General features: G+C 40.3%; 1 protein-coding gene across 1 annotated transcript in view; it reads left to right on the plus strand.

Moving 5' to 3' along the window:
• Window positions 1-19,636, plus strand: part of PLXNA2 (plexin A2) — a 518,514-nt gene that overhangs the window by 318,415 nt on the left and 180,463 nt on the right. The window contains exons 6-8 of the mRNA XM_073615770.1: window positions 5,284-5,407; window positions 14,371-14,524; window positions 17,916-18,012. Of these exons, the coding sequence (XP_073471871.1) occupies window positions 5,284-5,407; window positions 14,371-14,524; window positions 17,916-18,012 (375 nt within the window). The remainder of the gene's footprint in view (window positions 1-5,283; window positions 5,408-14,370; window positions 14,525-17,915; window positions 18,013-19,636) is intronic.

Raw genomic sequence — 19,636 nt, forward strand, 5'->3', positions numbered from 1 at the left:
TATGGGTAATACTACACCAGTGTGGATGGTACAAATATATAACTGTATCTGCTGCCTTCAACTTATATAGACTATATTGAGAGATAGCGATGTAATTAGTATGGGCATATTTGGCATAGCAATTTGAAGTCCTTCAAGTTTTGGTAATGGGTCACCAACATTCATGCCGTTTCTGGGTGTTTTTTTGCAAATTTTGATGTCTGAGATAGTGTAATAGAAAGCATGAACTGTTGGAAGCGTTTCAAAGACCATTACTAAATAAGCACTGCAATTGGAATATGTATGGTTAAAGTCTGTACTTAGAGCAGGAAGCCCTGAGTTAAAGTGTTTTATATATGAAATGGTTCTGTCACCCTACATAGGAAGATCGTATTAGTGCTTGGCTTTGTTTGTATTGAAGGTATTAAGGCAATATCTATGACCCACATTTGTTAAATATCCAATGGAAATGTGTAAATCTAATTTCAAATCTTAACTGTTAACTGTATATTTTTGGTGGGTATAATTTTTGGTGAAGCAGTCTATTAATAAAACTTGTTCACCATGGAACACATTATTCTCTATACATTGAACAAATACATTTTCACATACTGTATTTAAAAGTAAACATCAGCTAAATGCAATTAAAATTCAAGTGATAAGATCTACTGCATTTCTAACCCTTTCTTAGTAAGGCAAGGCCTCTGCAAAAAAAGCCAACTTTCCTTCACCAAAATATGGTAGGGCCAAAGTCTCAGTGCTGTTATCTTCCTTTTTGTAATCCTTGACACACATCAACCTGTGAAGGGATATTGAAGGAATAATATTACACTGATCTCTGAGCTTTCTCTTCTTGTAAGTACATTCCCTGTGTTAGATTAACAGCTTTGTCCAATGCAATAGAATCTTTATTGGCTCAGATTACTGAAGAGGCTAATATTAAGACAGAATAATATATGTTAAATGAAAGTAAACACCCTTACACAACAGAACTGAATTAAATTTTGTTGTTACATCTGTTTGGGCATCATCTATAAATTTATTTTAAAAAATACCTAACCAGGAAACAGTATTTTTGAATCACAAAGCAGTACAATGCATGGAAATTTGGCATTTTATATTGTAGGCCTCTAATTCTTAGGAATAACACACTTAAATCTGTCCAAACAAGAGTCTAGTAGACATCCCGGGTATGATAACATTTAAAACACTAAATCATAAATTATAATATAATAAATACAGTAACTATAAATAATTATAAAAAATAATAATATAATAATAATAAAATGAAGTGCTTGAATTTACTATTGCTGTTTTCTAGCTGGTCTAAAACCACTTTTGACATAAAGGGACACTTTTGGTTGCCATGGACAATCTCAAGTTTCCAGGTAGAGAGAACAGTATATATTATATAAAAGTGCAGGCAGGGCACTGGACAAAACACCAGGGACAAATTGGAGGTGAAATGATTTTATACAGTGATATAATCTTACAGATTACAGTGTACTGTATGTGTTATGTTTTTTGTACTTTTTGAATTTGCCGCTGGCCTCCGCCCCTATGCATGGCTACGCTTGCAGAGAACGGAGCCCAGCACACAGAGCATCGGGTGGATGATCCGGCGGGGACATCGCAGGATCCTGGTGACAAGGTAAAGTACGCTGTACCAGGATTCTGAAATGCAATCCCGATTGTGGCTCGGGGTTATCGCTAATGGTTCTGAAATTTAACCCCAAGCTACACTCGGGAATACCGCCAGGAGGGTTAAATCTGTCATAATCACCAGATTCAGAACTGTATTTGTTAAGCCGGTATTATACACAAAAGCAAACATTTATTATACTGCTTAGATATGAGGGCTACAATAAATTTCTTTTGTAGGCTCTCTTTCCTTTATTTTCAGCTGATGAACTTCCAAGTAACTTTTCAGAAGAACAAGGTCCTTGCAAATTTATCGGTTACAGGAACGAGACAAACCATTTAACACTGGCAGGGGGCTTAAAATGATCAGCTTTTATTTACTTATGTAAAACTTTATCCCAAAAGGAAATAAAGTGTTTGCTGCAACTGGTTATAAAGTGTGAGCTGGAGTTTAGCTTCAATTTGTTAGTGTATTTAAATCTGCAAGTGCATCTAACACTTTCTTCCCCCCACATTAATAATGCTGCTGTCCAAAGTTGCCCCTGTGCTCCTTCATTCAGAGTGGGAGCACTGTAATACAGGAGATATGTTATTGGCCAGATCACCAGGTGAAAACAGAGGGGCAAAAAAGCGTAAAAAAAGAAAACAAATGCAGCCACCAGATCTATTGATTGGTAAGCTGCAATATATCACATTTTCAATTTTGGGTTTAACACCGCTTTAGGTTCTAGTCTTGAATTATCTTAAAGCGGGATTCCGGACAGCGAAAATTTCTTTTTAAAGTCAGCAGCTACAAACACTGTAGCTGCTGACTTTAAATAAGTACACTTACCTGTCCTGGGTGCCAGCGATGTCGGCCGCCCGAGGCCGCCCCGTCCTTCGGCTCTCGGGTCCCGGCACTGCCATCCTAACTAAGGGAAACAGGCAGTGGAACCTTGAGGCTTCACTGCCAGTTTCCTACTGCGCATGCGCGAGCGGCGCGGCGCTCTGTGAATGGCCCCGTGGTTTTCTGGGAACACACACAGTTCCCAGAAGGCAACAGGGCCGCTCACCGAGGAGCAGGACATGCTGCGGAATAGGAAGAGGCGGATTAGGAAGACTGCCTAGCAACAAGGGTTCAGGTAAGTTTAAAAATTTTTTTTTTTTCAAATGGTTTTTTTTTTATTTTTTTTAAGATTTTTGGTGCAAATTTTTTTTTTTTTTTTTTAGGGTGGCCCTCCACTTTAAATTATATAATGCTGCACAGCATATAAAAATATTCTTGCTCATGAATCTTTTAGTTGTCAATTGTATTAGGTAGGGTATCAAACCGCTTAGTAATCAGACAGTTTTTTAAAAACTATAAATAAGAAAGAAAGGTGATAAAACCTGAAAAATGCTTTTATCGAGCTAGAGTAACAACCTTCACTTAGCATTTATACCCACAATAAAAAACACAATATTACAGAGACTTTCAAGAGAACATTAGGTGCCCAGAATTTGAACGAAACTATCTTTCAGTACAGAAATAAACCTATTGCAGTCATTTCTATTGCCTATAGTGCCCTTTCACATGCTGCTATTATTTACTATCACCAGCTTTGATTAAAATGAACCATTTGCACAGCCTAAATTACTTTATACTATAGGCATGTGCATCAATTTGACTGACTGTCTACCATGTAGGGTGACTGCTTGCTGGATCTTCCATGTATTCATTACACTAGTGCAATAAAATACAGCATTGTTTTATTTTTTTATTATTTTGTACACTGTTAGTAATTATTTATTAATTGGGTGAAAATAAACATTAGAAGTGCAACATTATTTTTTTTACTACTATTCATAATATATTGGAAATGTTTTTCTCTAAATGGGAAATGGTGGTGTAATCGTTTTTCATGCATGACTGTTGTACACGACATGAGGTATCGTGTCTGGAGCCATAACAATAGATGACTTTCATTTAGTATTTTCTGTTTCATATGACTCCAAAAATAAATGTAGAACCCCCTAACGTTCTTGTTAGAGATTTTTTGCCATTAACCCATTGTTCTTCCCTGACAGTGCTGAGGTAATAACAGTGCTGAGGCTCTAATTTAGTGCAGTGCTGGCACCAAAGCTTTAAAAAAATGTCATTCTTTCATCTTGTGACATTTGAGATGACAGACCATCCTTCTTCCAAGCACAACGCACAAACTGAATACATGCAATCACATCTTGCAATTTATACAACTTGCAGCTGCCATACTTAATCACTAAATAAAAGAAAAAAAACAATGCAACAAGCTGAGCTTGTCGACCTGTCACATAGAAGTGCAAGTGTTATAGTATCAAGCAGAAATAAGATGGGACACAACTACAAAGCACGGGGTTTCATGGATAAGCTGGGTATAAGCAGATCCAGAGGATGAGGCTATACATTACACTTTTTGACACCATAAGGAATGTGCAGGGCTTGTGCTCCAGAGTGAAGTTGAATGATCCCTCCTGCCTATGCCATCTGCTTGTTAATGTACTGACATTGATGATTAATAATGCAGATTATATTGATGCAGCATTTTGGGAAGTGTGTGTGTGTGTGTGTGTGGGGGGGGGGGGGTTGTTAGGTGGGCATATGTTCAAAGGAAACATTTTTTTTTTTATTGACTAAAAAAATGAATAATACGCATGTTTTTTTCTTGTTATTGTGAATATGTTGGATTCTCCCTAGGTCTAAAGCCAAATGATTTCATAGTTTTATAGCTCAAGCTGAAAAAAAAATTACATGGTGTGCATAGGCAGTGGAGCAGGGTCTACTATGTATCAGAAAAGTTGGAAAATATGTCCATCCTATAATAACAAAATTACAAAATCACAGGAAACTGGCCAGCAAGGTACCGTTTGACACCCATGCTGGCATTTTGATTTATGTTTATATTTTGTTATGTTAGGATACCCTTAGCTAGGCAGTTTCTTGTCCCAGAATAAGGGCATGTTGGAGAGCTGCCCATCCTCCACTGAATGCTTCCAAGACTTATTCAGAACTTTCTCTTTCAATCTGCTTACTTTTAGATGTGGGGTACTTGATAAAAATAATACTCCTTTTTCGCACAGAATCATAATAGGCACTTTCAACATTACCAATGCCTATTATCTTCTGGAGCTGGCACTGCCTGCTCCTTCTTCTTCTGGGTACCTCTATAGCAAGCCTTGTGCTATGGGGGCACCCAAGTAGGCATGCTCTTGAGTTGGGCTGTGTCCATCCATAGACACACACAGCGTGGCTTGGTCATGCCCCTTACTCTTTCCTCACAGGATTTGACTGACAGCCAAAGGCTCCTGCTGCTCTCAGAATCTCCTGTAATAAGGAGTGGTTTCCTAGGGCAGTGCTGGAGCTTGAGAGGACTCAGGTAAGTATTTAGGGATAGGGGAGGGGGGGAGACAGATATTGGAAGCTTTTTTACCTTAATACAGAAAATGCATCAAAGTAAAAATTATTTTGCGTGTAGAACCACTTTAAGAACATAGGGCATAGTACTCCTTGCCCATCATTCCTCTCTGTAATGGATAATTTTCTTGCTATTGCATGGATATATGCTGCTTGCCAAATAATAAAAAAATCCTATTTAAATGGTCTGGAATGAATCTTTGTTGACAAAATGTATTCATAAATCAGTAAAATATGTATTCTTTTTCTCATAGGTGTTCTCGGAAGGATAAATGTGAACGTGCAGTGGAACCTTCCCGGTTTGCATCTAAAATAGAACAGTGTGTTAAGGTCACTGTGAACCCCAACAGCCTTCCAGTTTCTGAGCACAGCCTTCCGGTAAGAGAATGCAGGGCATGAACAGGTGCTTTAGTACAAATAAGTAAACATGTATTCTGAATAGATGCAGAGATTGATTTTCAAGCATTATGAAAATATTAATATAGTGCTCCTGCATCAATCTGTTTTTGTCCAATTATGAACTGGGGTTATATATGTGCTTGCCTTACACCCAGTTAGTGTGACAGATTTTATGGTGATTTCAAAACTCTTAGCATCCTGGTAATGCAAGTTGCTCATTCAACATGCTGTTCTAAGACTTACTGCATTAAAACAACACAAAACCCTCTGTTCAATTGATTCCAAGTTCCCCACCAAGGCCAGTTGGATCAACTACCTCTCTAAAAGTTTTAGACTTTAGCCCCGGTTCACACTATAACCTGCATGTGAATAGCACAGAAACTGTCTCCAAGTCATTTGAGATTCAGCGCAGTGTGATTTGAGCCCATTTGCATCGCATCTCACCAAAGAAGTGCAGGCACCTTATTTGGAGCCGCACTGCAACCGCATCACATGATCTTTTGTACCATGCAATCTGGTGTGCGATCCTTTTGGGGTATTGTTAACTTTGTATTGACAACCGCAGGGCATCGCAAACACAGTTCAATTGCAGTGCGGTGCAAGAAACACGCAGAGAGCTCTGTGTTTCCCGCACCTCATATGTGTGAGTCTAGTGTTTGTAATTACAACCAGGGCATTGGTTGCAAAAAGTAATCCAGCCTTTTTTTTTTTTAATTCATCTAATAAGTTTGTTTGTATGGCCTTATCTAGTAAAGCATTCTATAGCTTACTGATAACTCCTTGTTAAGCTGTAAAAACCTCTTTATCCTAATCATACAGTACAGGGCACAGGCAGAGCATTCGCTAAATCAAGGGTTATAGGTGTGTACAGGGCCGCTGATAGAGGGGGACCACCGTTCCTCCTGTAGGAGGCCTCTGGCACACAGGAGGACCCGGACAGCAGGAGGTTCGGTGGAGCAGAGAAGAACTGATGACAGAACAATGCTCTCTCACCCAGCAACTGAAAGTCGGTTTGCTGGGTGAGAGATACGAGGGGCCCAGGCTGTCCCTTCCTTGGATGATGAGCTTGCCGCTGCTGAGCTCCTTCCCCCACCCGTACTAACAGCTGGGGACAGGAGATGGGAGGCTGGAGCAGAGAGAGTGGTAGAGGGAGAAAGGAAACATCCAGCAGGAGTTGTGCTCTCTCTCCTGTCAGAAAAGGATTCCTCTACACTCAGTATACAGCACATGAGACCAGATCGCTCTTACTATATATCACATTGCACTGTATACACACAGCGCCCCCTATCCACATTTTCTGCTGCCGGGAGAAGAGCTACTTTTGGAGGAGATAGGGGGGAGGTGTCGGTGTGTGTGCAATGCCATATACAGTAAGAGCTGGTCTCATGAGTGTAGAGGAATGCTCTTCTGACTGGAAGGGAGAGCAGAACACAGCACACCTTCTACTGGCTTTGTAGTGGCTTCCCCTGTAAGTTGGGGGGAAGGGGGGTGGGAGGCTATTTGTGTTGGGAAAAGTAATGGGGATTTGGGGAGGGGGGATATGTGCTAGGAGGAGGGTTTGGGGGTCAGTGTTGAACCAGGAGAGGGGATATTTTTGCTAGAAGGGGGGGTGGGGGATTTGTGCTGGGGGGGGGGGATTTGGGTAGGGAAGAAGAATGTGTGCTGGGAAGGGTGATTTAGAGGGGGTTGTGCTAGGAGGAGGGATTTGTGGGAATTTGTCCTAGGAGGGGGATTGAAGTAAAAAGTGGGGATTTTGTGCCAGAAGGGTGTAATAGGAGGGAGGATTTGTGCTGGCAGGGGGGGATTTGTGGGGAAGATTTGTGCTAGGATAGAAAGTTTGAGAAGATTAAGGATGTGTACAAGGCCAGTGATTTTTTTGGGGGGTGAGGGAGATTTGTGCTAGGAGGGGGGATTTGGTGGAATTTGATCTGGGGTATGGGATTTGGGGAAGAGATTTGTTCTAGGATAGAAAGTTTGATGTGTGCTAGGCGGGTGATTTTTTTGAGGTGAGACAGAATTTTTGTGTCCACTAACGATGATTTTCATGTATTTTGTGAAAATATTGTTTTGATGGGGGGGGTGCATCCGGTAGGCTGTACGGGACCCCGTGATTCCTAAAAACGGCCCTGGGTGTGTACCTTCAGGTGATTGAACACTGGCAAAGCTTTAGAGGATGTGCCCCCTGGGAGCCTCCAATATAACCCTACTGCACTCAGCTTTCTGAGATTGATGGACTATAAAAAAGAATTATCCAGTGACTAATGCATAAGTCTGCCAACTTACTAACTTGTAGTGTGGTCTTGGTAGTTCTTAAATACCTCACAATTAACAAAAAAAAAAAAACTAGGTTATGGCATAGACACCACCACCCTAAAGTAAGCACTACAAATACTGCAGCAGCTGACTTTTAAAATATGGACACTTACCTGTCCAGGGCGCCCGCGATGTCCTCACAGAAGCCAATCTGTCTCTCAGCTCTCAGGTGGAGGCGCCGCCATCTTCGGTAAGGGAATCAGGAAGTGAAGCCTTGCAGGTTCACAGCCTGGTTACCTACTGCGCATGCGCGAATCGTGCTGCACGTCCTCACTGGTCCCTGCTGTCTTCTGGAATCTGTGTGTCTCCCAGAAGACAGCGGGGGGCACGGAGGAGGAGCCAGACATGGCGTAGATCACCGAGGAGCCTGCGGTGATCTATGCTCAGAAGTAGGAGCAAATACCTGGATTATACAGGTATCTGCTCAAGGTTTGAAACAGGAGAATCTGGATGCCGCACACCAGATAAAGTTGAAAAATCTTCTTTATTGTAAAACTTGGATCATCAAAAATACAGGACAATCAGGCAGATAGTACAGACACAGCTGACGCGTTTCGCACTCTAATTCCAGCGCTTACTCATAGCTGCTATCATAGCAGCTATGAGTAAGCGCTCAAATTAGAGTGCAAAACGCGTCAGCTGTGTCTGTACTATCTGCCTGATTGTCCTGTATTTTTGATGATCCAAGTTTTACAATAAAGAAGATTTTTCAACTTTATCTGGTGTGCGGCATCCAGATTCTCCTGTTTCAAACCTTGCTTCAATTTGCATTTAGCCAGCACCTGGGACTCCTCTCCTCTGAAGGATTTACCAATACACACCTGGAAGCAGGTCTACCTGAGCTGTGATTCATTTTCTCTGAGGTATCTGCTCACCCCTGAAAGGTGCCAAATGTGACACCGGAAGGGGAGAGGAATCCGATCAGCGGAAGTTCCATTTTTGGGTGGAACTTGGGTGGAAGCATGCTCCTCTCACTTTGCAGTATCTCCTACTGTGAACAATAGGCATATTTGCCATACATTGTATTCTTTCATCCAACTGTACCAGATGCATGCAGTCTCCAGCTAATTACCACCCCAGCCCCGCTAACCCCGGAGATGTACCTGTTTGGATGTGTGGCCTAGGTACACTAAAATATTTTCAAGAGAAACCTTGTTTTGAGCCCAAAAGATGATTGCGCTTAAATGGTTGCAACGATCTTCTCCCATAGTCCCTCAGTGGGTTGACTCAGTTATTCAAATCATCCCCTATGAAAAAATAATTTATGAAAACAGAGGTTGTATGCGTAAACACCACAAGATTCGGGATGCTTGGTGTAACGCCACTCATACATACAAACTACCACTGATTAATGCTATTTTGAACAATATTGTACCTGTCTATTTTTTATCTGGGTCTGACAGACAAGTTGACTGAATCTAGTTCTCACTGGATGTAAAAGCAACATCATTGTTTTAGTTTTCAACTGTTTATTGCTACACACACTCATTTGCCTATTAGGCTTCATGCACACTGGATGTTTTTGAACGTTTTTACAGCTGCTGTTTTTGGTTTCAGACATTTTTTTTTACAGTCAATAAACTCTCCAGCATGTTATCCATGCACACATAGGCTGTTATCAACTGTTTTTGGCTGGGCATTTTTTGGATGGAAAAAAACCCCAAACTAGTGGGTTCGGAGAGGCATTTTACAGCTCTAAAAATGCTCTAATGTCAAAAACACAGATAAACGCTCAAAATCGCAGTTCACCAGTGTTTTTTTAACGTTTTTGATCCAATGTTAAAAAAAAAAAAAAAAAACGCTATTGCAAAAACGTTGAAAAACTCACTGCAAAGCTACTGCCGTTTTTTTAACATTAATATAACGTTCAGTGTGCATAAGGCCTTAAAGTTACAGCTGTCTATTTTTGGATGTAGCATTTGACACATCGCATCGGGTTGTATAATTTATCCTGTATTGTGTACACCCCCTATTTGCAATAAACAGCGTTAAAAAAAAAATAGAAAAACTCATACCCTTCTTCATATGCCTAATTAAAAAGACAACATTGTCTTAAAGTGTTACTAAACCCCCTGATCTGTATACCACAGTCAGTGATAAACTGCACAGTTTCTCCAGTGCTGAGAGTTCAGGTAGAAGGACATTTCCACTTCAGCCTGCATACATGCCCACATGTGTGATGCCAAAATCATGTGGCCTGGCTAGCTCTGAGAACAAGTAATTATTCTCTCCAGTATAAAATACACAACTGAGCATGTGCTACTCTGGCTGTGTTAGATGGCCTTCCCCAGACAGTGCAGGAGGGAAGGATCTATGAATACAGGATAAAACAGCCTTTTTACACAATGCAGAGGATTAACCCCTTAAGTTGCACAGTGAGTATAACAAGCATACTATGCTGCATATACAAACAGATTTTACTGTTGTGGGTTTAGTAACACTTTAACACATACAAGAATGTTCAGACAGCATTACAGGTCCAATATAACTTCCATAGCAACCATATCATGGCTAACATCAATATATCAAGATCAACAAAGTAGCATATTTTCTTCCTCTGGTTGTTAGTATATATGTGGCCTCTACAAAAAAATAGAACAACTTACTGCTAGGTAAGTTAGAATAGCTTAGCTGCTTACTATATGCAGGAAGTCCTCCGATCAATCATGTAGTGAATATAGGATAGCACATTTATGCAGCAGTTTCCAGGTAACAGCGGTAAAGCTGTTTAGCTGTATAGAGCAAAAGCAAAAGTAAGCCATGCAAGCAGAAATCAAAGTAAGCAGAAGCAGACAACTATTCCATTTAAATGACATGAAAGACCAATCTGAGTTACACCAAAGCTGTCCATTCAACACTGCTCAGAAATTCACTGCAGAATAGTGCCAACATCTCTATTAACATGCTTTCTTGTTACCACTGAAGATGTGGATTCCTAAGTGGTTTATTGCACTATGTTTGTTTTGTCAGCGGTCATCATGGCTGCTTTTGTTTGCTAATATGCATTCCAAAGATATCCCATTGGACTGGTCAGCAGTTCAGTAGTATCGTGCAATGGTGTAGCTGCCTTCATCAGGACATCTGAAGGTGATGAAGCTTTTCTCCTTTCTCCTTCACTGAGAAAATCACTCTTATGCCCTGTACACACGACTGGAATAAACTCTGAAGGTTTTTCCGATGGAGTTCTGACGGAATTCCGCTCAAGCTGTCTTGCATACACATGGTCACTCCAAATTCCGACCGTCCAGAACGCGGTACAACACGTACACGCGGTACAACACGTACGACTGGACTAGAAATCGGAAGTTCAATAGCCAGTAGCCAATAGCTTCCATCTCGTACTTGCTTCAGAGCATGCGTCGTTTTTGGTACGTCGGGACAGCATACAGACGATCGGTTTTCCCCATAGGAATTGGTTCCTTCGGAAAAAATTTAGAACATGTTCTCTTTCTAGGTCCGTCAGAATTTTCAATGTAAAAAGTCAAATGGGGCATACACACGATCGGAATATACGATGAAAGGCTCCCGTCAGACTTTTTCTGTCGGACATTCCGCTCGTGTGTACACGGCATTAGAGAGTGGTGACTGACAATCACCACTCCCTGCTCATTGAGGACTAAGAACTGAGTGATCAGCGGTTATGTTCTCTGGCTTAAAACCAACAGGGGACATGTGCAGCATCACACCAATGCTGTAGCATGGAGTCAAATATGTATAGACAAACAAAGAAAAAATCTTGTGAGCCACAACAGTCCAATGCCAGTAAAGTGACAAGTGATAATACCCAGCTGCAGGCGCAGATCACGTTTCATAACCGTGCAAACTAACGTAGAGAAATATTATGCGCTGCGCTAGAGTGAACCAAATCAATATGTAAACTCCTATGTGTAAGTTATATGTAAATACTGTGTCAATAAAAATAAATAAAAACTCATCTGTAAAAAGCCTTTTCATACAAAACAGCATTAAAGTGCAATGTGCATATAAATATCAACAAATATTAAAGTGCATACATGGATATAAAAGTGCCCAGTGCTCCACACTGATATCAAACAGTCCTTTTAAACAATCCTTTGTGATAAGTGGAAAAAGTCCTAAAAAAAAATAAATATCAAAATAAGTGCATAAAGCAGTGTCCGTGTATGGTGTCATCCAACATGCTCATCAGATCCTAGGTGCTGCAAACCATGCTCCGGTGCACTTCAGTGACCCCCCAGGTTATTGCTCTCACCTCAGAGCATGTGACCCAGCTACTAACTGTGTCAAAACACGCTTTGGAGCCACCCCCGGGCTCTATACTGATTTCCAGGTGCCGATCTCCAGCCTGGTTCAATACAGCTCCATATTATAAACAAGAGAAAACGCAATAGTGTAATAACGTAAGGTATATTTATTGAGTTAAAACACACTCCCCACAGTGCGGTACTCACATTGTATCGTTGCATAAGTGCACTGCTCTATATCAAGCCTCCAAAGTATAAAAACTGCAGGTATGGCGTGTGGTATGGTATGCATCTTTAACAAACAGACACCGTGCTGCTCACTCCGTCCTGGCCCCTCCCCTACGCGTGTTTGACACAGGGATCACGTGTCTTCATCAGGGCGTCTATGCCCTGATGAAGACACATGATCCCGGTGTCGAACATACTATTGACACAGTATTTACATATAACTTACACATAGGAGTTTACATATTGATTTGGTTCACTCTAGCGCAGCGCATAAAATCTCTTTGAGTCAAATATGTATGTTTTCTTTTTTCTATTCCCACACAAGTTGCATTTTTGTAAGTATCCCTTTCTTTAGCAGCTGATTTATTTTGAATGGTTGTTAACCTGATTCCTGATTTCCTTTTACATAATTTATTGTACAGTATTCTTTATAGCTTTCAAATGGTCAAATTGTTCTTAAGTGTAATGTTTTGGAAATGCAGTTTACTTCTTGTTTTGGCTTCTTTAAGTCTATAAGTAGCTGCATATGTTCTTTTTTAGTTTTGTAAGCTTTTTTAAATGTTTTTATATGTTAACAGAAAATCAGTTTGAAATACTATTTATAAAAGTTTTTACATAATATTCACACAACTTTAAAACAGGATTCACACAATTTTCAAAATGAATCCCATTAAAAAAAAATATGGGTGAAAGTTTTGTGAATCTTTTGTGAAAACATTTTTAATGGGACTCCTGATTTATGTTCTGTATCTTTTTCATAAAAATACTTCCTGCCAATCTATGTGTTCGAGAAGTAGACTGGGAAAATGTCTCTCTCCAACCACCTCAATTCCGCCATATGTAATGTATATATGTTAAACTAGGATCATGGCGGAGGCTACAACTGTGATCAGAAATTGTTTTACCTTAATGTATTCTCTGCAATAAGGTAAAAAAACCTTCTGCATGCAACCTCCCCATGCTTACCTAAAGCCCGATCTCGATCCAGCAATGTGTACAAGAGCAGTGGCTCTCTTGGCTCTCTCCCTCCTTATTGGCTCAGAGACAGCAGTGGGAGTCTTTGCTTTCAATCACAGCCAGTGATTGTGTGTGATAGTGAGGAGAGAGCGAGGGGCAGGGCTGAGCCACATTCTTTGTGTTACTGGACACACACAGTGATGCTTTGGAGCAAGCAGAGCAAGTGGTTTGCTATGGGGATGCTTGGCTGAGAGGAGGAGCCAGAAGCGCCAGCAGGGGACCCGAGAAGAGGAGGATCTGGGCTGCTCTGTGCAAAACCGCTGCACAGAGCAGGTAAGTATAACATGTTTGTTATTTTAATTTTAAAAAAATGGGAATCACTGCAATCACTTTAATGAGCAAAGAGCAAGATTTAATCTACTCATAAGAGCTGCATCAAAACACATTTTAACAATATTAATAAGTTATATTTATGGGTGAAGAATGCAACAGCCATCATACTTTCTATTCACAAGGGTGCCACTGTAAATGTTGTTGCAGCAAAGAGTATGCTCCAGCTGTTAGATTTACAGCAAGGTTCCAATTATCACATGACCAGAGCTGACGACACAGATTTCAGTCCAGGCACTGCATCATCACGACAAAGTCTGGATCTGCCAGGTGTCTTGATTGACACCCCCGGCTCAGTCTCTCAGCGAGCCGCTAAGAGACTGAGCCGGCCTCCCCCGCCCCCTCCACAGGTCAGCGCTCCAGTGAGCAAGGAGGGAGAAGAGCAGAGAGCTGTGACTGACAGTCAGAAGCTCTCTGCTCAGGGAGCTCTGTAAACTGAGATGTTCAATTCTCAGTGCAGAGGCGATGGGGGACAGATGCAACATTGGACCCATGCTGCATCCACCGAGGTAAGTATGATTCCGAAAAAAAAAAATTCTTTACTTCTCTTTTAAATCATAAGCAAATATTTCAGAATACTTAAAAAAAAAATTGGTTTGTTCAGTAGCAAACATTGCTACTAGTGTCACAAATATACACTTATTTCAAAAGCACAGCCACAATAGGTGCGCTAACTAAATGTAAGTAAGCAGTTCTTTTTTTTCTCCCTCTCAGTATTAATACCTCCTGTACACAGACAAACTGATAAAATGTGGTATGACTTCTAATAGTAAGGGGAACAAATCTAAAAGTCTAAATTAATAAAATATACAATCTTATTCTTCTTTCTAGCTCACTCTGGAAGTCACTGATGTCCCAGATCTTTCTGTTGGCGTAACTTGCTCATTTGGTAACATTACTCAGGTCGAGGGGCAAGTGTCTGGCAATAAAATTGTCTGTGTTTCACCATCCTCAAAAGATGTACCGATCATTCCTTCAGATCAAGGTATGACCTTTTTTTGCAATTTCATTTAATTAATTTTACATCTATAGCTCACAATAGACTTGCAATGAGTCTGTGTGCAACTGTAAGACTGGGGCAAGGGTATTACACTAAAAGCGAAAAAAGAGAAAGTAGAGAAAAAAGGGCTGTTGGAGAGGTTGCAAGAAGTGAAGAGGTTGGAGCGTACAAGGTTGTTGCAGTCAGACTGAGTAGGAATCAGGTCAAAAAATGAGATTAGTTTGAGAGGTAGCCAGGGTGTTAGCACTAACAGAAATGTTGAGGCCACAAAGAATGATAGGGGGTATCTCAGAGTAGAGAAAATAAGGTACCCATGCAGAGATGTTCTTAATGAAGCATGACCCCAGGCTTGGGGCAAATAAATCACAGCAAACCTAGAAGAAACTGGAGAAAAAAGGCAAATACAGTAAGCTTCAAAAGAGGAGAGTGACAGAGAGGAAGGTGTAAAAAAACAAAAACTTGAAAGTGCTTTGTGGGGATAGAAGGATTCCAACTTCACCTCGCTTTCGTCAGCTGGGTCTGGGCGAGTGAGTTCAGAAGAGGCCATCATGAGAGGGGGCAGCTGGAGAGGTAGGGTCAAGATACCTCAAGCCAGGTTTCAGTATCTCCTAGTAGGTTATAGGAATTAGAGATAAAAAGATGGGAAGGGAGAGAGAGGCTTGTGTCTTGGAAGCCAGAGAATAGAAATGAGAGTGTGTGGACTGTGGCTATTGCCAGGTGTGGGGGTAAAGGTTAGATAGCAGAAGGCCAGGACTGGGTAAAATATACCCAGAAGTCAGGGGAAGCATGATGATAAGGGAAGAAAGATGGGAGTAAGGTTTATGTAAATGCACATGCCCCAATGTTCTCAGGGTTATGTCAGCATGTGGGTTCAAAATGAGTAGGGGGTGATGGGTGCAGTAACAAGGAAAGTGCAGGAGTGAGAATGATTATACCTTGTGGGGGGTGGATAGGGAGAGTACAGAAATCACAGTTTAAGGATAAAGAGAGTAGTATCTGGACTGGAGATGGGAAATACAGGTTGTCCTGTAGTCTGCCAGGAGTACCATTTGTAGATGGTTGGCTTTAGTTAAGGTGGAATGTGTAAATTGCCAGGACAGTAATGCTAAAAAATTATGTTTTTGGAGTTCACTTGCCCCTGGATAAGGGTGCATCCTCCAAAGACTGTTCCAGACATAAATGTATATGGGGTGGAATGCGTTTGTCAGTTATTCATCTAGGAACTGATAAAGGACAGATGGGTGCAAGCGCAAACGTTTTACACAAGACAAGCCAGGGCCATAAAGCTAACATCAGTCTTTTCCAGTCAAACAAATCAGGAAGGTATTCAGTCTCTGTAATATAGATAAGTTAAAAGATAAAGTTAAACTTAGGATACAGGACATAGGATGAGTTTCACACAGACAACCAATTTCAAATTGGAAACGTTCACACAGGTAGCCAGTAGAGCAAAAGTTAATTCAGTACACATAAGTTAATATGCTTATCAGTGAAATGTGCCAAAGGTATGTCAAACAGCTTGTCATAAAATCCTGATGCTATGCTGTTACAGGAAGAAAAATGCAGTGTAAACTGTATATGGGTTTTATACAGTATATACAGTATACAGTATACGATATTTATTAAGTACATCTCTATTCCAAGCACCAATATGTGGAATCTCATATTCTGGCTAGTGCCTGAACTTCTGTACATTTGCAATACAATACACTACCACATACATTTCACTAAGACTTTTTTGGTAAGCAAAATTTTCTACACTCTCTTAAAATCAAAACCCTTTGCACTTACTACGGTTACATTCCTACATTGAGTGCGCATTTAAAAATGCTAAAAGTGGACAAAAGCAAACTGCTTTAGGCACATCAAGGGTTCGCTGGCTGACAGCACTATTTAAATTGAGTCAAATCACTTTTACAAAAATAGTACGTTGTAGGATAAATTAAAAATCAAGTAATTTAGAAAATCACAACAGCTTGAATTATGACTTTTGGGGTAGAAGGATTATTCCCTGGTATCAAAGGAAAAAGGCAATGTGGGAAATTGTGATTCCATTCTAGTATTCGTCATATGAGAAGCAAACAGTATCTGTATGTGTAACCAATTTCAATTTTTTTCCCATCTAAAGTATTTTGGAAGCTAAAACTTGTTTTTTAGTTTTGAAAGGAGTGGGGAAGGATTATTAGAACCCCTGTCAGGTATTTATTGCAGAACAAAAATGACAACAACACCAATCGATTTATACCAACATTATATTTGCAAATGTGCAACAAAAACCTTGCTTTTAACACATTGTTAAACAGTATAATTTGTTTTCATTGTTGGCTAGCTGGTAAGGCGGGTTCGAATTGGATGCGGGTTTCCTGTCGCATGACAGGAGAGTGTGATCGTCTCACAATGTAGCCAGTTCACACATCTCCTGGACGGCCGCGGAGCGCACTGCAGAAGGGTCCTGTGTTTCTTTGGTCCTGTTTCAGGTCCGAATTCAGGCAAAAACTCGGACCTAATTCTGACGTGAACGGGGAACGCACCGGACCCCCTGCTGTGAGACGCTCAGTAGGTAGGGTGAACCCAGCGTGCTGTCTGTTTTGCCCCTGTAGAGATCCACCTTCTCTAAAGCAGACACTTGTTCTGGAATAAGGAATGATTTTCACTCATTTTGGAGAGCTTTTCTCACACTTCCTGTCTCCAGGAAACTATTAAAGGGAACATCCTCAATGTTACAAAGACCATAGTTCTCAGAACCCTGGATTTTAACCTTTCCACACTATGCAAATCTTCGATGCACTGGGGTTCATTTACTAAAACCAAATACCAAGTTTCCCTTGCTGGGGGATTTTCCCCAGACCTTAGTAAATTTAGTGAAATTTCACTTTCCAATGAATACCCAATCAAATGCAATAAAAAAAAAACACAAATTTTTCTTTTACACAATTGGATGATGGAAGTCAGCAGAGCTTCACCTTATTTACTAAGCTCTTGGGAAAATTTCCTTTTGTAATGTGCAACCTCCATTGCAAAGTGAACAGTCTAGTTACTATTAACACAGTAGATCAACATCACTGGCTTTTGATACACTTAAAAGTCTACAATGTCAGATACATTACCATTTTGCATTCCTTCAAGCAACTTCCCATTTTTTTTCCTATACCATTGAGGTTGGCAGATGTGTCTTAGATATGTGCCTCTATTAGTACTTCCAGACTGTAGGTTAGCAGAATTCTCTAACTTTTTGATGTTTACATGAAGACCAGCAGATGGGGAGAAATATATTCTAACCTTAGAATCCCAAACTATTAGTACATCTTGAATTTATGTCAGTTTATGCCTTTTTGTGATGTGGGTGTCATTGTAATTGTAGCCAATTTTCTTTTAGACTGGTATGGTGTGGAACTTCAACTGATCTCCAAAGAGACTGGAAAGATTTTTGTGAGCACAGACTTCAAATTCTACAACTGCAGTGGCCATCAACTGTAAGAAACCTCTGTTGTTCAAAAATTACAGTTTAGGATGCATTTCGGCTTCATTTTTAGCATTGTCCTGCCAGTCAACTGAGTATACAAATAAAAATATTCTAATTGCAAACTCAGCTTGCTGGTCAGCAGAAAGATTAAATGTCATTGTATAATGCAATGCATCATTTGGAGATATTTATATTCATTTGATTGCGCAGTGAGTACTTGGGCACTTCTAGCTCAAGAAAGAGCTTTGCACATATAATGTGGGCTGTACTAACATAGGCACTATTCACACCTATGTGAGCATTAACATATAGTTACATAGTCAGGTTGAAAAAAGACAAAAGTCCATCCAGTTCAACCTTAAAAACAATAATTAAATAAAATATATGCTGCAGAATGGGACCTGAATATGGATTTAACGCAGAAGACAAAAGTGCCCACACTTCTTTTAGCCAACACAGCACACTACAAAACACAATACATCCACATTTATGCATTGTGGTGCAAAGAAGGCTGGGACATATGTCAACACAGAATGTGTATGTTGGGTTGCCATTTTAAATGACCGTAATGTAGCTATATCACATGATGTGGTATGTGCATTATAACACACATCACAGAATATGTCAATGCACACATGAATAGGTGCAAAGGGAGCTTTTTACATCAGCATGTTTGCTCTGTATGCATTTGCTCCAGTTTTTTTCATTTTCTGTAAAAAGTTAAGTTTCACCTTTGGCAGCGACTATGTAGGCAAGGTCCCCCCAGCTCAAAGATTCACATATTTGTTCATGTTCCTTTTTTGGCTAGTTTCTATGATGCCCCAACTTCACGGTAGTGAGTGTCTCCCTGTTTGCCAACCCACACATGAGCAGGGCACCCTCTTTTCCCCTATTGCAGAAGTGACTTATTTTTTAAAGCTGAACAGTTAGTTTTAATCTACCGGTGCTCCTTTTCTGCAAGGTCACGTTATTAAAAAGGTCTGCCAGAGGTGAAATTATCATTTAAGGTTCAGTAAGCCTTTCTTTTTGTCAGGGCTTTATTGAAATGTCACAAGTGACAATTCATTAAGTTTTATTTACCCTGTAGCCTTGTGATGTGGTAGTACTTTTTTTAGCATATACTTTACCACTGCAACCCCCTCAAGTTTGGCTTTCTGCCTTGTATTTCACTGGAACTGTGCTAGTGTGCACAGGCACCAGGTGTGACTAACCTCTAACTCCCTTATGGGTAAATTAGTATATAGTGCCAACATCCCTAATTATTATTTATTACATTATTGTTATACAGGGTGTATATAGCGCCAACAGTTTACGCAGCACTTTACAATGTAGATGGGGGGACAGTACAATTACAATACAGTTCAATACAGAAGGAATATGAGGGCCTTGCTCATGAAGCTTACCTCACGTTATAGAATAATTAACAGTATTGACAAGCAAATGCATAACACTTTTAACAGTAGTTGTTTAGTAAGGATTCTAACAAAAAAAAAAAACCTTATGATGGTGTGGTGGTATTATAATGTGGAAAATGGCTTTGGTTCTTCAACGCTTCTTAATTCTATTTAGGGTTAAAATGAATAGTATAATTACAGTGTGAAAAAAATGGTTTTAAGGTGCAGGCATACAAATGT

The sequence above is a fragment of the Aquarana catesbeiana genome, linkage group LG02 (genome assembly GCF_042186555.1).
Source record: "Aquarana catesbeiana isolate 2022-GZ linkage group LG02, ASM4218655v1, whole genome shotgun sequence".
NCBI classification, from domain to species: Eukaryota; Metazoa; Chordata; class Amphibia; order Anura; family Ranidae; genus Aquarana; species Aquarana catesbeiana.